At 27.0% G+C, this 21,198-nt stretch overlaps 1 protein-coding gene and 1 long non-coding RNA gene across 2 annotated transcripts; one reads left to right on the top strand and one right to left on the bottom strand.

The window, feature by feature from the left end:
* Positions 1-2,709: 2,709 nt before the first annotated feature.
* On the bottom strand, positions 2,710-5,371 carry LOC112706900 (uncharacterized). Its single transcript, XR_003155922.3, has 3 exons — positions 4,677-5,371; positions 4,451-4,598; positions 2,710-2,946 (listed from the first exon to the last, which is right to left on the bottom strand). It is a non-coding gene; the product is annotated as an uncharacterized lncRNA (long non-coding RNA).
* A 10,081-nt stretch (positions 5,372-15,452) lies between these two features.
* Positions 15,453-19,246, top strand: LOC112706899 (fatty acyl-CoA reductase 3-like). Its single transcript, XM_025758415.3, has 10 exons — positions 15,453-15,644; positions 15,733-15,836; positions 16,009-16,211; positions 16,471-16,571; positions 16,701-16,893; positions 17,661-17,822; positions 17,931-18,012; positions 18,478-18,759; positions 18,844-18,971; positions 19,078-19,246. Exons 1-10 carry the CDS (start codon positions 15,566-15,568, stop codon positions 19,232-19,234), a joined length of 1,491 nt encoding a protein of 496 aa, XP_025614200.1. The 5' UTR covers positions 15,453-15,565; the 3' UTR covers positions 19,235-19,246.
* The last annotated feature ends 1,952 nt before the right edge of the window (positions 19,247-21,198 follow it).

Below are 21,198 nucleotides of genomic sequence, written 5' to 3'. Positions count from 1 at the left end.
TCTTACATACTTTATTAACTTGAATTATATTATAGGAAGCTTATCACATGTTTCGTTGTACTTGAGTGGAACATGTTATTTATTTTCTTCAATTATCCGTATTTAATTTAAAAAATGTGAATAATGAAGATTTAATATAACTTTTTTTTTTTGGTGAATCTATATCAAAAGTAGTGTACATTGAACATTCAATCGTTCTAACCCTTCTTAAGTTTAGAAGGCTGAATCTATCTTATTTGTTTAACTCCATTGAAAGCTAACGCTATATTTTGGACTTTTGAATAGTTGGTGTTTAAAGCCATTATTAAACAATAAATCTAAAGGTCTATATTAAAATGGATATTATAAAATAAATTTATAAATAAGATATTTTAAAAAATATATAAAAATTTAGCACATTTTTAAATTATACTCAAATATTGTGAAAAGAATTGTATAATTGAGTAATAGATAATAATAAATTAAATAAATATTAATAAATGTCAGATATTAATAAAGCTTATATATATATATATATATATATATATATATATATATATATATATACCATTTTATTAAAAAAAATATTTCATTAAATAATAGTTGAATAATATTTTAAATATAAATAGAATAATAAATATTTTGTAATAAAAATGATTTTAAATAAATAATATATACATAAAAAGTATTAATTATTATGGTGTAAAATTATTTGTAAATAATTTTTTTAATATATGAGAATAAAAATTAATTAAATATCTTAATTTAATATTAATACTTAAACTTTAAGTAAATATAATTGACAATATTATATGAAATTGTGTATTTTTTATTTTACAAATTAATGATATAATAAATAATAAAATATTAATATATATGATGATCTTGAGCATATAAAAATGCAACATTTATTTGCAAAGTTTTGAGTATGCAACGAAAATTTAAGAATGACAATGACTATAATAGGATTTGAATTTAACTTTAATTTTATTAGCGAATTAAATTTATTATTAAAATTTTATCTTATTTTATTAGTGGGTTGATAACAACCTAACTTTAACTTTACATGCAATTAATTCACGGGTATATTATCCTTCTTACAAATTTTTATAAATATAGAATATTATTATACAGGAGAAAATGTTATATTAAACTAAATGGAAGAGAAAATGACGTGATTCTACCAACACAAAAATTATAATAGGGATCACCCAAAAGCATATTTTAATGTAATTTGAATGAGATTAATTTGAATTAGTTAAAGTAAGAGTAATTTGAATCACTTCAATTTAAATTAGTTCTTGTCAAAGTAATTCGAGTGGATTCAATTCGAATCATGTATGAGTAAATCCACGGATAGTAATTCAAAACAGGTTGATTCAAATTGCACACATAGTAATCCATACAATTATTTTGATACACTAATAATTATATCTATATAGAACCAATACTAAATCGAATTCAATTAGTTCGATAATACAAATCTATGAAAAAAATTGCATTTTATAAAGATTAAAAATTTTTATTATGTGATAGGTTAATAAAAAAGTACATTACAAATTTTTACAGTACTCATCATAATAATGTTTAATTTAAAAATTGTTATTTAAATTTTAGTTATATTCGTTACAAAATAAATAATTACAACAAAATTTTTTTTATAAAACTTCCTTAAAAAATGCCATGAGTATTATAAAAAGTATCTTGAATTGATCTACATAAATTGACTTACAAATTTTTATAGTACCCATAAAATCTTTTAAAAAATTTTCACATTTTATAAAATTATTTACAATAATAATAATAATAATAATAAGAAGGTTTAAACATACTTTATTATATTAGGCTAGATAAAAATTAAACTATTAAATAAATAATTCGATGTTTAGAAATCAAGTATTAGAATATTTTTTTGAGAAGTATTTATCATATCATAAATTTATAATTATGTATATATGCGAAGGATTTATTTTTTAAATTACATTTTTAAATTAAATGGCTTTTAATATTATTAGATTGTTCTATTTTTAAATTGATGAATTTTATATTTATATATTATTATAATTTTTAAAATTTTTTATTGTTATTATTCATTTTGTAATAAGTAAAACTAAAATTTAAATAACAATTTTTAAATTAAACATTGTTACGATGAGTATTATAAAAATTTGTAATGTACTCTTTTACTAACCTATCACATAATAAAAATTTTTAAATTTTATAAAATGTAATTTTTTATAGACTCATATTATCGAACTAATTAAATTCAATTTAGCATTGATCCATATAGATATAATTGTTGGTGTATCAAAATAATTGTATGAATTACTGTGTGCAATTCGAATCAATCTGTTTCGAATTATTATGAGTGTCAAAACGATGAATCACGTTTGCATGTAGTTCAAATTAATATGATTCGGATTATTCCTTAGATTCGCTCATGCATAATTCGAATTGAATTCATTCGAATTACTTTGACAGGGACCAATTCGAATTTAAGTGATTTAAATTACTCTTACTTTAACCGATTCGAATTAATTTAATTCGAATTATATTAAAGTATATTTTTGGATGATCCATGTCACGTTTTTTAGTTTTGGTAGAATTGTAACACCCTCACTATCAATAGTCACGCTTCCGGCTGCGCCACTCTGATAGCAAGGAGTATTACGACTACTTTACATACTAAATACTAAAATAGGAGCCTGTGACTCGACACTGTATCGCTGATTTCCTTGAAAACCGGAAATAAACACTTTATCTTAATAAAAATACAAACAGGCATAGATTCATATACAAGACTCCTTACATAATAACTCATAATATAATATACATATAAAACATACAAATCCTATCCCTCTTACAAATTTGTAATAACAAAGTCGAGGGAGTAAAATAATCTAATTAATACAACAACATATCAACCAAACGCAGTATAACTCTTCTTAACGCTTCTTCATCCGGTTCCTGAAAAGGTAAAGCTGTAGGGGGTGAGAACCTAACCACACGGTCTCACCACGGAGTTTCAAAGTTGTCATAAGAAGATATTCAATAAGAAAACTATTTTCAGATTCTGTGATTATCATTGTCTTATAAATACTTCTAAAATTCAATAGCTAATCGTTTAAAACCTTTTCAAAGAGGCAGTGTTTAACATTTTCAGTCTTTCCTTTCTCATAAGCAAATCTCAATCAGAAACCAACCACACAATCAAACAACACAGTCATTAATTCAGCACCAAGGTTCATTCTCAAATGTAGCACACCAGGATAAACACAGGCAAGGCAAACGAGGAAAGCACAAGTAGGTAGCAGTTACAGCAAGTAGTTCAAGTAGCAGTTAAGAACAGTTTAGCAATTAGGCAAACCAAAACAAGTTCAAACCCAAGCAAAGCATACAAATGCATATGATGCATGCCTGTCCTATGGCTGATGAGGCTCATCTGTCGGTTATCCAGCCAACCCGACAAGTCTGAATTGTACTTAGACTGTCCCCCGACGTGCATCCCCAAGAGTCTATGCATAGCTTTTTCTCAAATAATCAATATTGCTCAATGGGGGTAACATTCCCGGGAATTTATATAGTGCCCGGTCACACACTTACGTCGTAGGGTCAACAGAGTATCGAGTTTTCAACCTGGTACACGTGGTGGCAAGCCACGGCACTTAATCCAGGGAACCTCGTGTCTCAGATATTTCAAATTCATAAGCCTTGTGAATAATTCAAAGTTCACATCTCAACATTCTCAATATCATAATCATTCAACAATCCAAATTTCATTTCCAAGTTCATTTCAAAGCCATATTTCAAAGAAAATCCCCATTATCCTCTTTTTCATTCTGTTCGTTAACAATCTCGATTCCAAAACAAAATTCTTTCTTTGATAGACAAATCAATCTTAAAACGTATATTGCTTAAAAAAAACTAATCTTCTTTTTTTTATTACTTTAAATAAAACTTTCAATTTTATAAATTTCGGCAGCATCTCCTCTAAAACTTGGACACTGCCACCCTTTTCGGGTCCCATCCAAACATTTCTCAAACCTTTTCTCAACCATTTTCAAATCTCAAACATTTTCCATAATTGAACCAGTTCCAATATCAAATTATTTTCAAATCAACCAATTCTAACAAATAAACCTCTTTTTAAAATCGAATCAGCTCAAATACTAAATCATTTATAAAGTCACTAACTCAAAATTAAACCACTTCCAAAGGCAATTCCTTTACATCATCAAAAATAGCTTCAAACCAAGAAAAGACATTTCTCATAATAATCAACTAAATAACCTTTCAAATTAATTTCTTTTCAGCAATCACAAACTACTCAAGCAGTCAAGCAATCAGTCATTCAGTCCAGCAAACAACCACATTTATAAGGCAATTATAATCACATGCATATGTTCTCTCACATTAACATCTATTTATCACAACTCTGTAATATAAATTAGATTTTAAGAAAAACCCCTACCTCGACTCATCGAAACCATAGCTTAAAATGCGTCAACGAAACCATTTCTCTTAACCCGAAACCAACAGCAACCGCAAACTCAGTCCCTGATCATTTCCGCAGCACTCACAGCAACTTAAGAGCGACATATGACGCTCAAAACACAACCCTACGTTACCAGAACCTCGGAGTTTATAACCAAACATAACAGAATACTACCACGGGTTTCCGAAACATAAATACTTACCAAACTAAGAAAATGAAAGAGCGGCAATCGCTGAACCGGTTTGGCGGCAGCTCCGGCAGCCACCTCGAACGACAGCGACGACCAGAACTCCGACAACGGCGACGGCGGCAGATCTCGGTGGCGACAGAGGTGTTCTCCAGTGGCAGGACCCGGACAGAAGCTCCGGCAGCGGCGGATCTGGCGGCGACGGCTTCTCAATGGCAACACACCCCACGACGACAACTCCCGCACAGCGCGTCTCTCTCTCTCTCGCGAACGGCGGCGACGGTGACTCCTCGCGCGGCTCTCTCCCTCGATCCTGGTCTTCCTTGCGACGGCGATGAGTGACGCGGTGGCAGCGGCGGTCTGCGATGGCGGCGACGAGCTGGAGCACAACGGCGGCGGCTATGGACGTTACCGAGCTCGATGACAACAGCGGCCTCTTCTCCTTCTTAGCTCGGTTCGGCTGCTCGGTGGCGGTGGCTATGGCAAGACGCGTCGGCGGCGGTCGTCCCCCTCCCTTCCTCCTTCTCAGTTCAGCCCTCTTTTCTCGCTTTCCTTTCTTTTCTCTCTATCTCAGTATGTGTGGGTTTGTGTGTGTTACAGATGTGAAGGAGTTAGAAGGGTGAGGGGGTAATGGCGGCTATTGAAGGAAACATGGGAGGTATAGGTGTGTTTGTGTGTATGTGGCTGGATGGAGTAATAATAATAATAATAATAATAATAATAATAATAATAATGGTTAAATCAATGGTGAAAGAAGGCTGTTAATGAAGTACGTTTCAAAAGCTACACATGATTTCTAATAAAAATTATGATATAATGTATAAATTTAAAATCTAATTTAATTCTTTAAAATTATTTTAAAAAAATATTATTTATTTATCAATTTGCTAATTGAATTTTAATTAAGTATTCCAATTTAAAATTAAAGATAATTAATTTTCTTTGTTTATAAAATTAAAGTATTAAATTCTAGAATCTCAATTATTTAACTAAATTGTATAAAATTCTTATTCTTTTACAACTGTTAATCTCTATAATTTAAATATAAAAAAAAATTATTCAATAATTATAAAATTAAATAAAATTTTTAATTTATTTGTCAAAACTTGATTTAATTACTTTTAATAAAAAAAATTTTTCTAAAAATAAAATCTTTAATGAATAAATAAATTGAAATTAACTCATAATAATATTTTTATTTTTTTTTTTGAAAATTATGGGTCTTACAAGAATCATGTAAAATCTTCTTTCGTTTGGTTTAACATAGTCTTTTACCTTATTATATAACTTAACGAGCATGTAAATTAAAAATTCAATAAAGACAACACAATCATTTTATAAACAATATAATCATCAAATGTTCAATTTTACATAAAATCTTTGTTTAAATTAATAATATAAACATAAATAAAATATTATGATATAATGTTGTATTTATATATTACTAAAATAGAATTAATTTTTATGTAAATAAAATTGTTAAATTATTAATTGATGATATTGGTTCAATAATAAAAACTTCTTTTATATCTATTATATATATCTCTAATTTTACAACCAAAATGTGTCACATGTCATTTTCTCATTGCAATTGGAATCAAACATTTTCCTCCAAAATTAAGGAATTTTCCTCTCCTTTTTACTAATTTTACAACCAAAATGTATCATATGTCACTCTCTCATTGTAATTGAAATTAAATCTTTCCCTCCAAAATTAAAGAGTTCCTCCCTATTCCTTATTAATTTTACAACCAAAATGTGCCACATGTCACTCCCTCATTATAATTGAAATCAAATATTTTCTTCTAAAATTAAAGAGTTCTCCCCTCCTCCCTCTTCCTTTCTTTATTTCTCTCATTTTTTCAACCAATATATCTATTTTATATATCATTATCAATGACTAATTACTAATTTGACAATCAAAATGTTCAACATGACATTCTTTAATTACATTAAAATTAAAAATAAAATATTAAAATTGAAATTGAAATATACCTATATTATGTATCATGTATTACTATCTAATTTAATAATCAAATGTGTCACATGACACTCTCTTATTAAAATTGAGAGAAAATATTTTTTTTTCAAAATTAATAAACTCCCTTCCTAAATTCTCTCAACTACCTCTCTCTCCATTTTTCTATTTCTCTCTACTATTTTTACTCTATATATAATTTATATTTTATATTAGTAATTTGACAAATCAAAATATGCCATTCGATATTTTTTTACAATTAAAATAAAAAATTTTCTTCCAAAATTAACAAACTCTCATTCTCACTTTTATTCTTCATTTTTATCTTTCTCTCTCTTTTCTCTCATTCTCTATTTTTTCTATCTTTCTCTTCTACAGAAAATAAAATTAACAAAATAATATAATTTAAATAAAAAATATTATTATTGTTATTATATACATAATTTTTTAGTTTTTTATTTAATTTTAAATGTTCACCACTTATCTTTTTAATCTATATTTTTATTTCTCTTCTTTCAAATATTTATTACATATAATTTATAGAGAATACTAATGTTATAGTTAAAAGTTAGAATCAAGATTCAATTATTTTAAAAAAATTAATTTTGAGCTAATTTTATAACTATCAGTATATTTTTTTTATGCTAATATCTAATTATATTTTTATATACATAGAGAGAAAAATATTATTTTTAAATAACAAGTATAAAATTAATTATTTTGTTTGTGCAACAGATTTAATAGTTAATACATAGTTAAACACAAAAATATAAACGTTAAATTGTTTTAAATTTTAGATAATGAATGTTAAAATTAATTATTAATAAAAAATTATACTTTTTCATATAAAAATAATAACTAAAAATCTTATTATTTAATTTTTTATCTACATATACTTTGGTCTTTTTAGTTAGAGACTTTTGTCAACCTACGACTTTTTTTATAAAAGTAGTTTGATTTTATAAATTTTTTGTGTCATGCATAATCTATACTGTGAGAACAAAATGGACCATAACTTTAAAAAATTTATATTCTCATAATGTTATTATGAATAAAAATACTAATTTTGTATTAAGTGAGAGGTTCTTAGTTTAATACCCACCTATAATATATTTTTTATAATATATACATATATAAAATGCAGATTGATGAGATAGAATTGAAACTCAATCCACGTCTAAACTTATTTCAACCAAATTAGATATTTGCAATTAAAATGCATGCTGCCACTCCTAAATGAAATGACTTACTATTAAAATTTGTCACCATACTTAGATTGTTTTAATAATTATATACCTATAATAAAAGTATTTTTTATTGAAAAAAATGAATATTAGTTGTATCCAATAATTATTAGCAAAATATTTTAGATGCAAATGTAACGATTAATTTCTATTTATTTGGATTTGCAAACAGTACTTAAGGCCCATTATTTCTAATTTTCTATGGTCACTGCTCCACCTTTAAATGTTATATTAGCTGCGAACCACAGTCGATATTTTTAAACCAATATTTTTTGTCAATATATTCCAAAAATTAAAGTTATTTTAGTCTTTTTTTACACTGACTACAGGATAATTCTAAACTTTTGATTATCTGTTCACCCAAGCAATATCATGTTTCTGTTTTGACAGACAGAACATGTGATAATTTTTTTATTATATTATATATGTAGGGACAAAAGCTAGCCAATGCAATGTTGTGCCATAGGTTTAAGGGAATGTATCTTGAGAATAAAAGGAAGATCCAAATTGCTATGCGCTTGGTTCATCTTTACAAGCCTTGTTCTTCAATGTCGTGTAAGTTGCTTATTGATATATGGCAAGAAACTTAGGATACTAATAATTAACAATATCCATAATGCTAGAAAAATAAAAATAAAAAAACAACCAAAACTTATAATACTACAAAATATAATAATTAATAAATATTAAATAAGATAAATCTTGATTACTTAGGGTTAATTTTTTAATGTTTTTACTAATGAAATTGACATAATTTTTTAAGGTTTTTTAATTTATTTTACTTGATTAATTAAATTTTATAATTAATTAATATTTTTATACATAATAATATTACGGGAATATAATTTTTTTAAAGTTACAGTCCATTTTATTCCGACAGTATAGATTATGTATGACACAAAAGATTTATATATAAAATCAAACTATTTTTACAAAAAAAGTCATAGGTTGACAAAAGTCTGTGACTAATAAGAAGACCAAGGTCTCTATAAATAAAAAATCAAATAACAAAATTTTTAGTTATTATTTTTATATAAAAATGTCTAATTTTTTATTTGAATTATATTATTTTGTTAATTTTTTCTGTAAAACAAAAATGTAGAAAAAATAAAGAATGAGAGAAAAGAGAGAGAAAGATAAAGATGAAGAATGAGAGTGAGAGTGAGAGTTTGTTAATTTTGAAAGAAAAAATTTTATTTTAATTGTAATAAAAAATATCGGATGACATGTTTTGATTTGTCAAATTACTAATATAAAATATAAATTATATATAGAGTAAAAATGGTAAAGAGAAATAGAAAAATAGAGAGAGGTAGATGAGAGAATTTAGAAAGGGAGTTTATTAATTTTGGAGAAAAATATTTTCTCTCAATTTTAATATGACACCTTTGATTATTAAATTAGATAGTAATATATGATACATAATATAGATATATATTTTAGTTTCAATTTTAATATTTTAATTTTAATTTTAATGTAATTAAAGAATATCATGTTACACATTTTTATTGTTAAATTAGTAATTAGTCATTGATATTGATAATGATATATAAAATAGATAGAGTGGTTGAAGGAATGAGAGAGATAAGAGAAAGGAAGAAGGAGGAGGAGAGAATTCTTTAATTTTAGAGAAAAAGATTTGATTTCAATTGCAATGAGAGAGTGATATGAGACATCTTTTTGTTGTAAAATTAGTATAGAGGAGGGAAGAATTCTCCTTAATTTTGGAGGGAAATATTTAATTTCAATTACAATGAGAGAGTGACATGTGGCACATTTTGGTTGTAAAATTAGTAAGGAGTAGAGGAGAATTCTTTAATTTTAAAGGAAAAAATTTAATTTCAATTATAATGAAAAAGTGAGATGTGCCACATTTTGGTTGTAAAATTAGAAATATATAATAAAATAATAGATAGATAATAGAGAATAAATTTATTCGATCAACTATTTAATTTAATTTATTTGAGTATTAATAGCTTGATTTATTATACTTAATTAGTTTTATCTAATATATTGTATCAACTATATATTTAATTAGTTTTAGATTTATGTATATATTTCAGTTGAAAATATATTTTTCTTAAAACACTATACTCAGGCTTACTTGACGGCCTTAAGGAAAGCTTGAGAATAAAACATAAAAATAGCTATTTATGAAAAATTAAATTAAATTTTGATTTGAAGTAATCAAACAAATTTAGTGTCTTTCTTAAAAAAAAAAGACTTATATATAATATTATTGTTTTATAAAGATTAAAAAAGAAAAAAAAAAGAACAATTCGCTTAACTCACGAATTATACAGTAAATCATGGGTTACACAAGTTTATTCAAAAATCAAAATTAAAAATTTTTATATACGTTTAAATTTTACTAGCTTAACCCATAATTTTGGTGAATTAAAATAGTCAATTCACGAGTTTTTTTTCTTTAAAGATATGGAATTATATTGCTTTGTGAAAAAAATATATACTATTTATTATAAATATAAAAAAAAGAAAATTTTCATTAAACATATACCAAATATTAATAAAAAAATTAATAGAAGAAATTGGAGATTTACAAAAAACGATGCTCTATAATTTAAGTCATTTCTTGCTGAAATTTTTTTGTTATTTCCATAATTATTGTTGTCGTCAGCTTTTCATTTTCAAAGACCTCCAAATTTCTCGTCTTCCACGAAGTTCAACGCAAAATTGTTATCTTTCAATGTCTATACTTGCCATTTGCTAACAAAGTGCAAATTTTATTATGGTTTTATTTCACACTATAACTAGCATTCACAAAAGGAGAAAAAGACCAAATCTCAAGAGCGAAATCACATTGTACCAAGACGTATTATTCCGTTATTATTTTTGCATTTTGAACACATTATTGAAGTATTTAAAAATTTTTAATTGATCAAATTAATTACAAGTAATTTTTTTTAAACTGCTCTACACAAAATTTTTTTTATTTTAAATCGAATGATAATTTTAACTCTCAAATTAATTTCTAAAACGTTAAATTCTTCATCATCATTAAAAAGTACTCAACTGACATATGAAAAAAAAATTATAAATCACTCAATATATATTCCAAGACTACATTATATTACTTTCTCTTCTTTCAAGCCTATTCAAATTTGTTTTTACTATTGTTGTTCAGTAGTAGAGAGAAAATTTACGAACTAAATTTAGGAAAACAAAAAACTACTTCAATTAATTTTTATTTCCATCTTTTATTTACTGTAAATAAATTATGTATTCCATCAATATTTGTTACTGAATTATTTTATTATTCTTACTGAATCTAAAAAGATAGAATGGAAGTAAAACTCCTCCCAATACAAAATCTTGAAACACTCAATCCACAAGTTATAACTTACATTGACACAGTTCTGTATCTATAATGTATAATCATACTAATAAATAATATGTTTAATATAACCTTTTGCGTAGTTCATGGAAAAGAATACTAATTTAAATAAAATAATATTATTATTAGCTATTCAACTAGCACTAACACAAGAAAATAAAATAATTATTTATATAAAAATATTTTTATACAAAATAATAGTAAAAAATATTAAATAATTTAATATATTTAATTAAATTATCTAAAAAAATATATATCAGTATCTAAATAACTATTATCGTTCACTACAAAGGACAAGGAGGATATATAACAGCAATTGTTTTTGCTATTAGTAGCGGTTTTAAATTGTTGCAAAATCTAATACTAACAGTTTGTAAACCTATTTTCTTTATTATAATTTATTTTCGTAAACAGTCGCTCTAATTTTTAAACTGCCACAATTTTATATATAAATTAAAAGAAAAAACTGACCAACTATAATAATTTATACCATTTTTTTTGTTATAACCTATTTTATTTACATCATATTTATTAAATTTGAGATATTAACATAAAAAATACTAAATAAACTATCAAAATTCATACATAATTTTAAAATATTAACTAAAAAAATATTTATTTATAAATTATTTACTCAAAAACTATCGAACAATACAAAATTACTATGCCAAAAAAAAAATTATTATCTTCAATTTACTACTTCCTAACGACAAATAAACTAACACTATTACCGGCCATACCCAATTATCATGATTCATAATTTGATATATATGCACGGTTGTTGATGACAGCCTATATTTGTCAAATAAAAACAGGGCAATTATCAAGAAACTCTGTATAATAAGTCACGTAGAAGAGTGTAGTCCAATTGCAATAGCGGAGTGGTTGAACATAGTTGTGCATAATTGCCTTGGCGTTTTATTTTATGTTCTTTTATTCTTGCTGAAAGCTGGACGCTTTCACATTTGCCTTCATTGTATGCTTTTTCATTTCACAATTTATTTTCTCTTTTTATCGAAGAAACTCCTATACTAAGAATTTAACAGTGATTTATAGGTACATACAATCTTACCAAAAAGGAATGCACTTTCTTCTTGTTATTTGTCAAATCCAATTTAATTTATTTGGTAGAAAATGAAATACGATAAATTCTGTCACGTTTTCTTTGAGATTGTGGCGTCAATCACTACGAATCATTTCTCTCCAAAAGTGAACAAAATCAAAATCACTACGAATCGTAGTGTATATAACTGTTACGTCAACTTTTTTCTTAATATTTTAAAAGTTTAATTAAATATTTAATTATATCTATTCTTTTAAATTATTATTCATACAATTAATATAAAAAATAGTTATTATTGTTAGGGCTGGCAATTCATACTTTACCCGTGGGTATCCAATCCGTTCGAGTAGGGTAGGTTACCCGATCCGCTGCGGATAGGATAGGGTACGGTCCGGGTATTGGTAGGATAGGGTACGGATTTAGGGTATAACCTACCTTACCCGCACCTCATATATAACACATATTTTTTATAAAAAAATTAGGTATATAGTAAAAGAATTGAGAATTGAACCCACAATCTTCCTTATATAATGACTTATAATAAGTAAACAACCACTAAACTAGTTAGTTAATTTAATAATTTAGAGTATTAGTTTTTTATTTTTTATGTTATTAATATGTATAAAATTCAAAATGATTGAATTTTATATTTACTTTGAAAAAATTTGATATTTTTGCATGTAGGGTAGGGTAGGATTTAGAATTTTAGGGTGCAGATAGGGTTAGGGTTGAGAGATTCTCAACCCGCGGATAGGGTAGGGTAGAATTTTAATAAAATTTTCAACCCGCGGGTAGGGTTAGGATAGGGTCTAACCCTACCCTACCCATTGTCAGTCCTAATTATTGTTAATATTGTATTATATGATTAGATGCATGTGTTAAAATATTTTATATTAATAATATATCAAAATTAAATTTATATTGTTGTTAGAATATTATTAGGATCAATTAGGATCAATTAGTATTATTTAGTACATCTGAATATTTATTATAGGAGATTACGCCCTTATTATTACGATTCTCTTAGTACCTATAAATACCCTTTCATATTGTATCATTCCAAACAACTTGAATAGACAACTTGAATACACTCAATAATACACAAATCTTTTCTTCAGGTTAGTCTATTATTTCTATCATGGTATCAGAGCCATGGTATCCTCCTTGAAGAGAATAGGTTGTTTTCCTTGCGGTGAAATCATCGTAGTTTTTATATTTTTTTCTATGCCATTATTCTTTTCCTTTTGTCACTCCTTTGATACTTTCTCACCTCACCGACTAGCCTATTCTCTCTGTCTTGTGTCTTTTCGAGTCGAATGATCAAACACCAATGTCATCCGCTGTTTTCCTATTCTCATGAAAAAATCATATAGTTTTTGCTCTCTTTCTGGCAGTTCCGTCTGCGTTCTCTCATGGCAGTTCCGTGTGCGTTCTCTCGCAGCAGTTCTGTGTGCGTTCACTCGCAACAGTTTTGTTTGTGTTCTCTCGTGGCAATTTCGTCTGCATTTTCTTGTGGCAGTTTCATTTGCGGCAGTTCCGTCTGCATTTCTTTTTGGCAGTTCTCTCTGCACTTTCTTTCGATTGCGGCAGTTCCATCTGCGCTTCCTTCAGACAAGCGGCAGTTCCGTCTGCGCTTCCTTCCGGCAATTTCGTCTGCACCCGTTTTATCAGTTTATGCAGTTTTTTTTCTCTTTATTTCGTTGTTTTAAATAAGTTTCAAACTCAAGTTGTCACTTGAGTTTGAAGGGGGATGTTAGAATATTATTAGGATCAATTAGAATCAATTAGTATTAGTACATCTGAATATTTATTATAGGAGATTACGTCCTTATTATTACGATTCTCTTAGTACCTATAAATATCCTTTCATATTGTATCATTTCAGACAACTTGAATAGACAACTTGAATACACTCAATAATATACAAATCTTTTTTTCAGGTTAGTCTATTATTTTTAACCATTTTAAACCAAAATTTTAATTCCTATTTAGAAAAGAGCGACTAATGATAAACCCCAAAAATTATTTGGTTATGAAGTTTAGTTTAAATTTTCTGAACATTAGTTATCAAATAGGATTAAATAAATAATAAATAAATAATAAATAAATTTCTAATCTTTTATCACGAAAATAATTAATTAAGTCCCTTATCAGATTTAATTAATTACACGTAAGTTATAGTCAGGAGAAATATAGGTCTCTCGAAATCTTATCCAAAAATCATGAGCAAAAACTTACGTGTTATCTGTTTACAAAAGTTGATGATTTATTAGTAGTCAAATCTAGTAAAAAGATTAATTGTTTTCACGATAAAAAGTTTGAGATTTGTTTGTACTTTTCTTTTAAATTAAATGAACGATTTTTCCCTCTATGTGACAAAGCAGCGATTACTTTGTTAGTTTGAATCCAAACAATTCAAATGCCACTAGCTACTTCTAGTCTCCAATCACTATCTCTAAGGCTTTTTTTCTTTTTTGGTAATTTTAACTTAATGTCTAAGTTGCTTACTCCTTGAAAGATTGAACATTAAACCTGCTCTAAATTCTAATTAAGTAACGCGAAAATATAAAAGGAATCGTAATAATACTGAAAATTTTTTTTTTCTTTTCATGGGTCGTGAATAATTTAACAACAGGGATAGGCTCCACAAATTTGACCGTTGATTGGAGACACAAATCTGTTTCTCATGAGCCATATATTTTCAGTTTTTCACGTGCATTTTCATATGTACTTAATTAATTATAATAATTTAGGTAGGTTCGGTGAACGAATTAATAGAGTGTGAGTGTGTGACATTCACACTTCTCAATTTTGCGACAATGAGTGTGTCCCATGCATTTACATCACGGTCAAGTTCATATTAATATTGCAAGTGTGAGAAGTAGTGTATAAAATTTGTCTTACATTGAAAAAAATAAAAAATAATAAAGAGTTTATAAAATAAGAAACTCGTTAATTTATTATCTTAAAATTTTAAATTAGATGTGATATCTTCTCATTTTATATTCTCTCACTTGATTTTATTCTAAAATAGTTCATGCATCGGAATTGGAGATATTTTTTGTTAGATTGGTAGGAAATGAGAGGTGCTTGGCTTCCCCTATAAATATGAACACCAAGAGAAGAGTGCAATAAAAGAATCAAAGCAAACCTTGTGGGCATGCATGTGTAATCATATTATCTATAGTCTAACACATTATTTTGGTTCATTATTTTCATTATTTTCTCCTTCTCATCATAAGAAGAACTACTTAATTATCTCAAATGGAATTGGGAAGCGTATTGCATTTCCTTGAGGACAAGACCATTCTAGTCACTGGTGCCACTGGCTTCCTTGCAAAAAGTAGTGATATGTGTTGTAAAACAATGCAACTTTTTTTTAATTCCATATGCTTTTAATTAATTAATTACTAATTGTTATGAATTTATAGTTTTTGTGGAGAAGATACTAAGATGTCAATCAAATGTGAAAAAACTTTACCTTCTTTTGAGAGCTACCGATATTGAATCTGCTACTCATCGCTTGCACCATGAGGTGACAAATATATATTATATATCTTCTATTTGTTTTTTTAATTTATCTTATATTTTGATGTATGTGCATGCATGTATTTGTATATTATTCTATAATCTTTTTCAAAATTCAAAATATGTCTATCATAGTTGATATTCCTGTGTTGTATGCTTACATTTTTATATGTATGTAGATCGTAGAAAAGGAGTTGTTTAGATTGCTAAAGGAAAAGTTGGGTACAAAGTTCAATTCCTTTGTGTCAGAAAAGTTGAGTGTGGTACCAGGAGACATTTCTAAACAGGACTTGGATTTGAAGGACTCCATTCTAATGGATCATATTTGCAATCAAACTGATATTATAGTTAATATTGCTGCAACTACTAACTTTGATGAAAGGTATATAAATATCAGTAATGTTAAAAGAGACAAGAAAAACAGTTTTAACTTATTTTATTTAGTATTTATTAATTATTATAATAATTAATAAATATTAAATGAGATAAATTCTAATTATTTTTTATTAATTTATTTTTGTTACCAAATATTTTTGTATAAATATATATCAATTTGAGATCATTAAATTTCGTATATAACCACAAAATAACAACATACATTTCTTGGAAATTTATGATCTTATTATTGTTATTAAATGCAGATACGATGTTGCATTGGGTATTAACACATTCGGAGTTAAGCATGTATTGAACTTCGCTAAGAAATGTACTAAGCTCAAAGTGCTTCTTCACGTATCAACAGGTTAGTACTTTCCTTATTACGTACATTATACTAAATTTCAACATCTATTGCTATTAATTAATAAATGTGTAATTAACAATATTATTTTTGTAAAACTAATTGATGTAATTGAATGGCATATTGAATTAGCATACGTGTGTGGCGAGAGAGGAGGAGTGGTAGTAGAGGATCCACAGGAAATGGGTGTGTCATTGAATGGAGTGGTAGGATTAGACATTGACATGGAAATGAAGTTGGTGCAACAAAAACTCAATCAGCTTCGAGAACAAGGAGCCTCTGAACATCACATTAAACTCGCCATGAAGGAATTAGGCATCCAAAGGTTTGAATTAAATTACTCTACTAGTCTACTAGCTACTTATTAATTATTATCAGAATTTTTTTTAAATGAATTAAAATCATTCTTTATTTTAAACAAAGAAAATATTTTTAATTACACAAATCCACTTTTGGGACGTAGATCACCTAATAAGTCTTATATTAGCTAGGCGATATGTATGAAGGGTGTGGTCACATGTATAAAAGGCAATTTTTTACTCTTTCATTTTATACTATATTTAAATATTTTAATATAATTTAAATATTTTAATTTATTGTAATTTAATTTTATGTTCATAATAATATCACTTAAATTAAAATGATACTAATTAAAGTAGAATTTAAAATACCTGAAATAAAAAATTAAATTATAATAAATTAAAATATTTAAATTACATTATACTACACTAAATTATAATAATTAAAATAAAGCTAAAATTAAAACATATAAAAAAATATTAAAGATAAAATTAAAAAAAATTAAATATTAAAGCTATTTTTAAAATTTTTTGAAAATTTTAAATTTAAAAAAATTTTCCTGAATGATTAGATGACAATTTAATTAAACTTATAAAATTATTAATAATTTTCAATTATTAACTACGACAATTACATCTGAGTTTCTATCTTTCCGTTATATCACTACATAATTATTCATTTAATTTACTTTATGTTTGAAAATTATAATGGATTGATAATTATATTTCACCAATTACCACAAAACTCAGGGCTAATAGTTTATGGTTATACTGTATCTTAATTTATTTTCAGAGCAAATCTATATGGTTGGCCAAACACATATGTATTTACAAAGGCCATGGGTGAAATGCTTATACAAATTTCAAAGAAAAACATACCTATTGTTATTGTGCGTCCTACCATGATTGTTAGCACTTATAAAGAACCTTTTCCAGGTTGGATCGAAGGTGCAAGGTACGAATGAAATATTGATCTATCAATTTTATGCCTCCTCTTATGTTACATTTCCTTAAATTGTTATACATTTCATGCACTTTCATATTACTTTTTTACGTGGCGCAGAACCATAGACAGTATGATTCTTGCTTACGGTAAAGGAAAATTATCCTGCTTCCTTGCAGATCTTAAGAAAGTTTTTGATGCGGTGAGTAACTTGATCAAACTATTAAATATGAATTTACTATCCCATTCATCAATAGTCAAAACCAAGTATTAAACTATCATACAATTAATATTACTACTTGTTAATGTTGTAAGTGTGAAGAGGATATAAAATTTGTCTCACATTAAAAAGAATAAAAAAGAGTAAGAAATTTATAAGATAAGAGATTCATTAACTTACTTTTTTAAAGTTTTTAGTTAGATATAATTTCTTTCTATCTTATGTTATCTTACTTGATTACTCTCTAATTTTTTCAAGAACTTTTCATAGTAACCCAACATATATATCAACAAAAATTTGATTTATTAGTAGTCATTACTTATTTTTTAAGCCACTTAGATAAAATTAATAAAAAAATATATAAATAATTATATCTCTAATATTGTAACCATCAAATTAAATTTGATGGTAGTAATTTTTAATCTTATTAATGAATTTGATATGCAGATACCGGCTGACATGGTAGTGAATGCAATGATAGTGGCTATGGTGGCACATGGAAATGAAGGTTATAGTAGTAATTATGATAACATCATATACCATGTGGGCTCCTCTGTTAGCAACCCTGTGAAATACGGCGATCTCCGTGACTATTCCTTCAAATATTTCACTGCAAAACCTTGGATCAATAAAAAGGGAAAGCCTATCAGAGTTGGCAAAGTTACCATATTGAATAACATGGCAAGCTTCCGCAGATACATGTTCATTCGCTACTTGCTTCCATTGAAGGTTTTACCTTTTCATAAAAATATACTTTGATTTTAATTAGGGAATAGAGTTTTACGGAGTTTGCATGCATGCATTACTTGACAGGGATTACAACTGGTGAACAAAGCATCAGGCAAGTATTTCCAAAAAACGTATCATGAACTTTATAGAAAGATCCATGGTGTTATGCGGCTCGTTGATCTTTACAAGCCTTACGTATTTTTTAATGGCATGTAAGTTCATCGTTATATTAATTATCAGCTAAATTTAAATAATATTGATTATTATTCTTATTTAATAATATTGGTTTAATTATATATTAATTTGTTTTGCAAACAGATTTGATAATACGAACACAGACAAGTTATTGGCAACGGCAAGGGAAGGAAGGATAGAGATGGATCTGTTTTACTTTGATCCAAAAGTTATTGATTGGGAACAATACTTCATGAATATCCATTTTCCTGGCATCACCGACTATGTCTTCATCAATTGATAATAATAATAATAATAATAATAATAATAATAATAATAATAATAATAATAATAATAATAATAATAATAATAATAATAAAGCATGTGTACTTCATTTGTAATATCACAACTTATTATGCGTGTCAATTTGTCTTATGATCCTTAAGTTTTATACTGCTTTTATATATATATATATATATATATATATATATATATATATATATATATATATATATATATATATATGTTCGTGTGTAATGTAAAATAATTTGATGATTATTGATGTATTATTACAAGTGTTATTAAAATTTAAAAATGTTGATTTTTATGTGATAAATGTTCTAATAGATTTAATAGAAAGATTCACCGGTAAATTTTTTTTCTACAAGCAAAATTACTAATTTACCATTGGATTGAGGGGGATAAAAAAAATCTCGACGAATTTTCGACGTTTGATGTTAAAAGTTTATCCATTACCGTAAAATAGTCTTTGAACCGTTGTGATTAGTAGATGTTATATAAGAAATGTTTTCTATTGCTAAATTTTGGACTTCTTGTTGCTTCTGGCAACTCTCTTTTCCATTACTCACCATACTTAATTAACTAAAAAATAACCAGTAGTGTTAATGATCAATTTAAGCACAATTTCCAAAAGGAAAAGTATAGGGAGCCAATAGTCTAAACGTACAATGTGTACAATGGAGGTTTAGGAAGTATTAGAGATATGATCATTAGTGTTACATTGTCATGTCAGGTTACGCTTTTGGGATAAGTGGATTCATGACATGGTATTAGAGTTCTAGATCCAAAAGGTCAAAGGTTTGATCCTTGATGAACTCCAAAATTAACTTAAGTTTTTAGGATGAGTGATTTTATGACATGAGATGTTTATTATCCCTGGTATTCGGATGGTTATTCTGGATAGTGTGGATGATGTTCATTTTATTCATGGACTAAAGATTTAGCCCATTGTACACATTGTACACTTAGACTATTGACTCCCTAGCACTACCCTTTCCAAAATCTTATTTTTAGGAAAATATATTATTTTAAATTTTAGATAATTAGATTTTAAATTTATTAGGATTAGTTATAAATAGGAATTTAGATGCCATCAGATGGGAACACAGTACATTTTACCAGAACCCTTATTTTTCTTCTCTGAACCATGAGCAACTAATCCTTCATTGTTTTCGCTCTTTATTTTATGAATATGGGTGGAACAGAAGTATGACCCATGTTCTAATTGAGTCTTGTAAAACTTGGAAAAGCTCTTTACTTGAACAACAGCTTGAAAACATATTATACTGAATTTCTAATTGTTTGTATTTAACGGGATACGTGACATATAATCCCCTTATTTTTGGATAATTAGGATTCTTTTGGCATATAAACTAGAAATTGATCATCACCCTCTAATTGGAATTAATTGACCAAGGAATTGGTAGTTAATGAATTTTAGAGGAGACTAGGAAGGTCTAAGGAATTAGGGTCTAGTTACATATAGTTTGCCATGAATTAAATCTTGCATGATTAAAATAGTTAGTAAGAAAAATCAATCCGGAAAAATAGATAACTTTGAAGCCTTAACTGTTTTCTCAATATTTTATTCCCAACTTATTTATCTGCCTGTCTTTAATATTCCAAATTTGCTGTTTAATACTCTTTGAACTCCCAACACTATTTTTTATTTGTATAACTAATCCTATCAAACACTATTGTTGCTTAATCCATCAATTCTCGTGGGATCGACCCTTACTCACGTAAGGTATTACTTGGTACGACCTGGTGCACTATCCGGTTAGTTTGTGGGTTATAAAAAACCGCAACAAAGAACCGGCAAAAATTCTGCAGGACTTTTGTCGTCTTCATACAGAAGTGCTTCTTACTGTGGACGACGGTAATCATGGCCTCCGTGATCAATAAGCCGCCTATCTTTTGTGCGGACAACATCCAACAGTGGGATGGGTATGTCATGTGCTCAGC

This window comes from Arachis hypogaea, chromosome 8 (genome assembly GCF_003086295.3).
Source record: "Arachis hypogaea cultivar Tifrunner chromosome 8, arahy.Tifrunner.gnm2.J5K5, whole genome shotgun sequence".
Taxonomy (NCBI): Eukaryota; Viridiplantae; Streptophyta; class Magnoliopsida; order Fabales; family Fabaceae; genus Arachis; species Arachis hypogaea.
This window is presented reverse-complemented; position numbering and strand designations above follow the sequence as displayed.

Bases quoted from the DNA above. Each gene is read 5' to 3' on its own strand.
- LOC112706899 (XM_025758415.3), top strand. From the start codon at position 15,566: ATGGAATTGGGAAGCGTATTGCATTTCCTTGAGGACAAGACCATTCTA. The intron at 16,894-17,660 runs GTTTGAATTAAA...ATTTATTTTCAG, and splicing joins AAGGAATTAGGCATCCAAAG to AGCAAATCTATATGGTTGGC. The intron at 18,013-18,477 runs GTGAGTAACTTG...TTTGATATGCAG, and splicing joins TTAAGAAAGTTTTTGATGCG to ATACCGGCTGACATGGTAGT.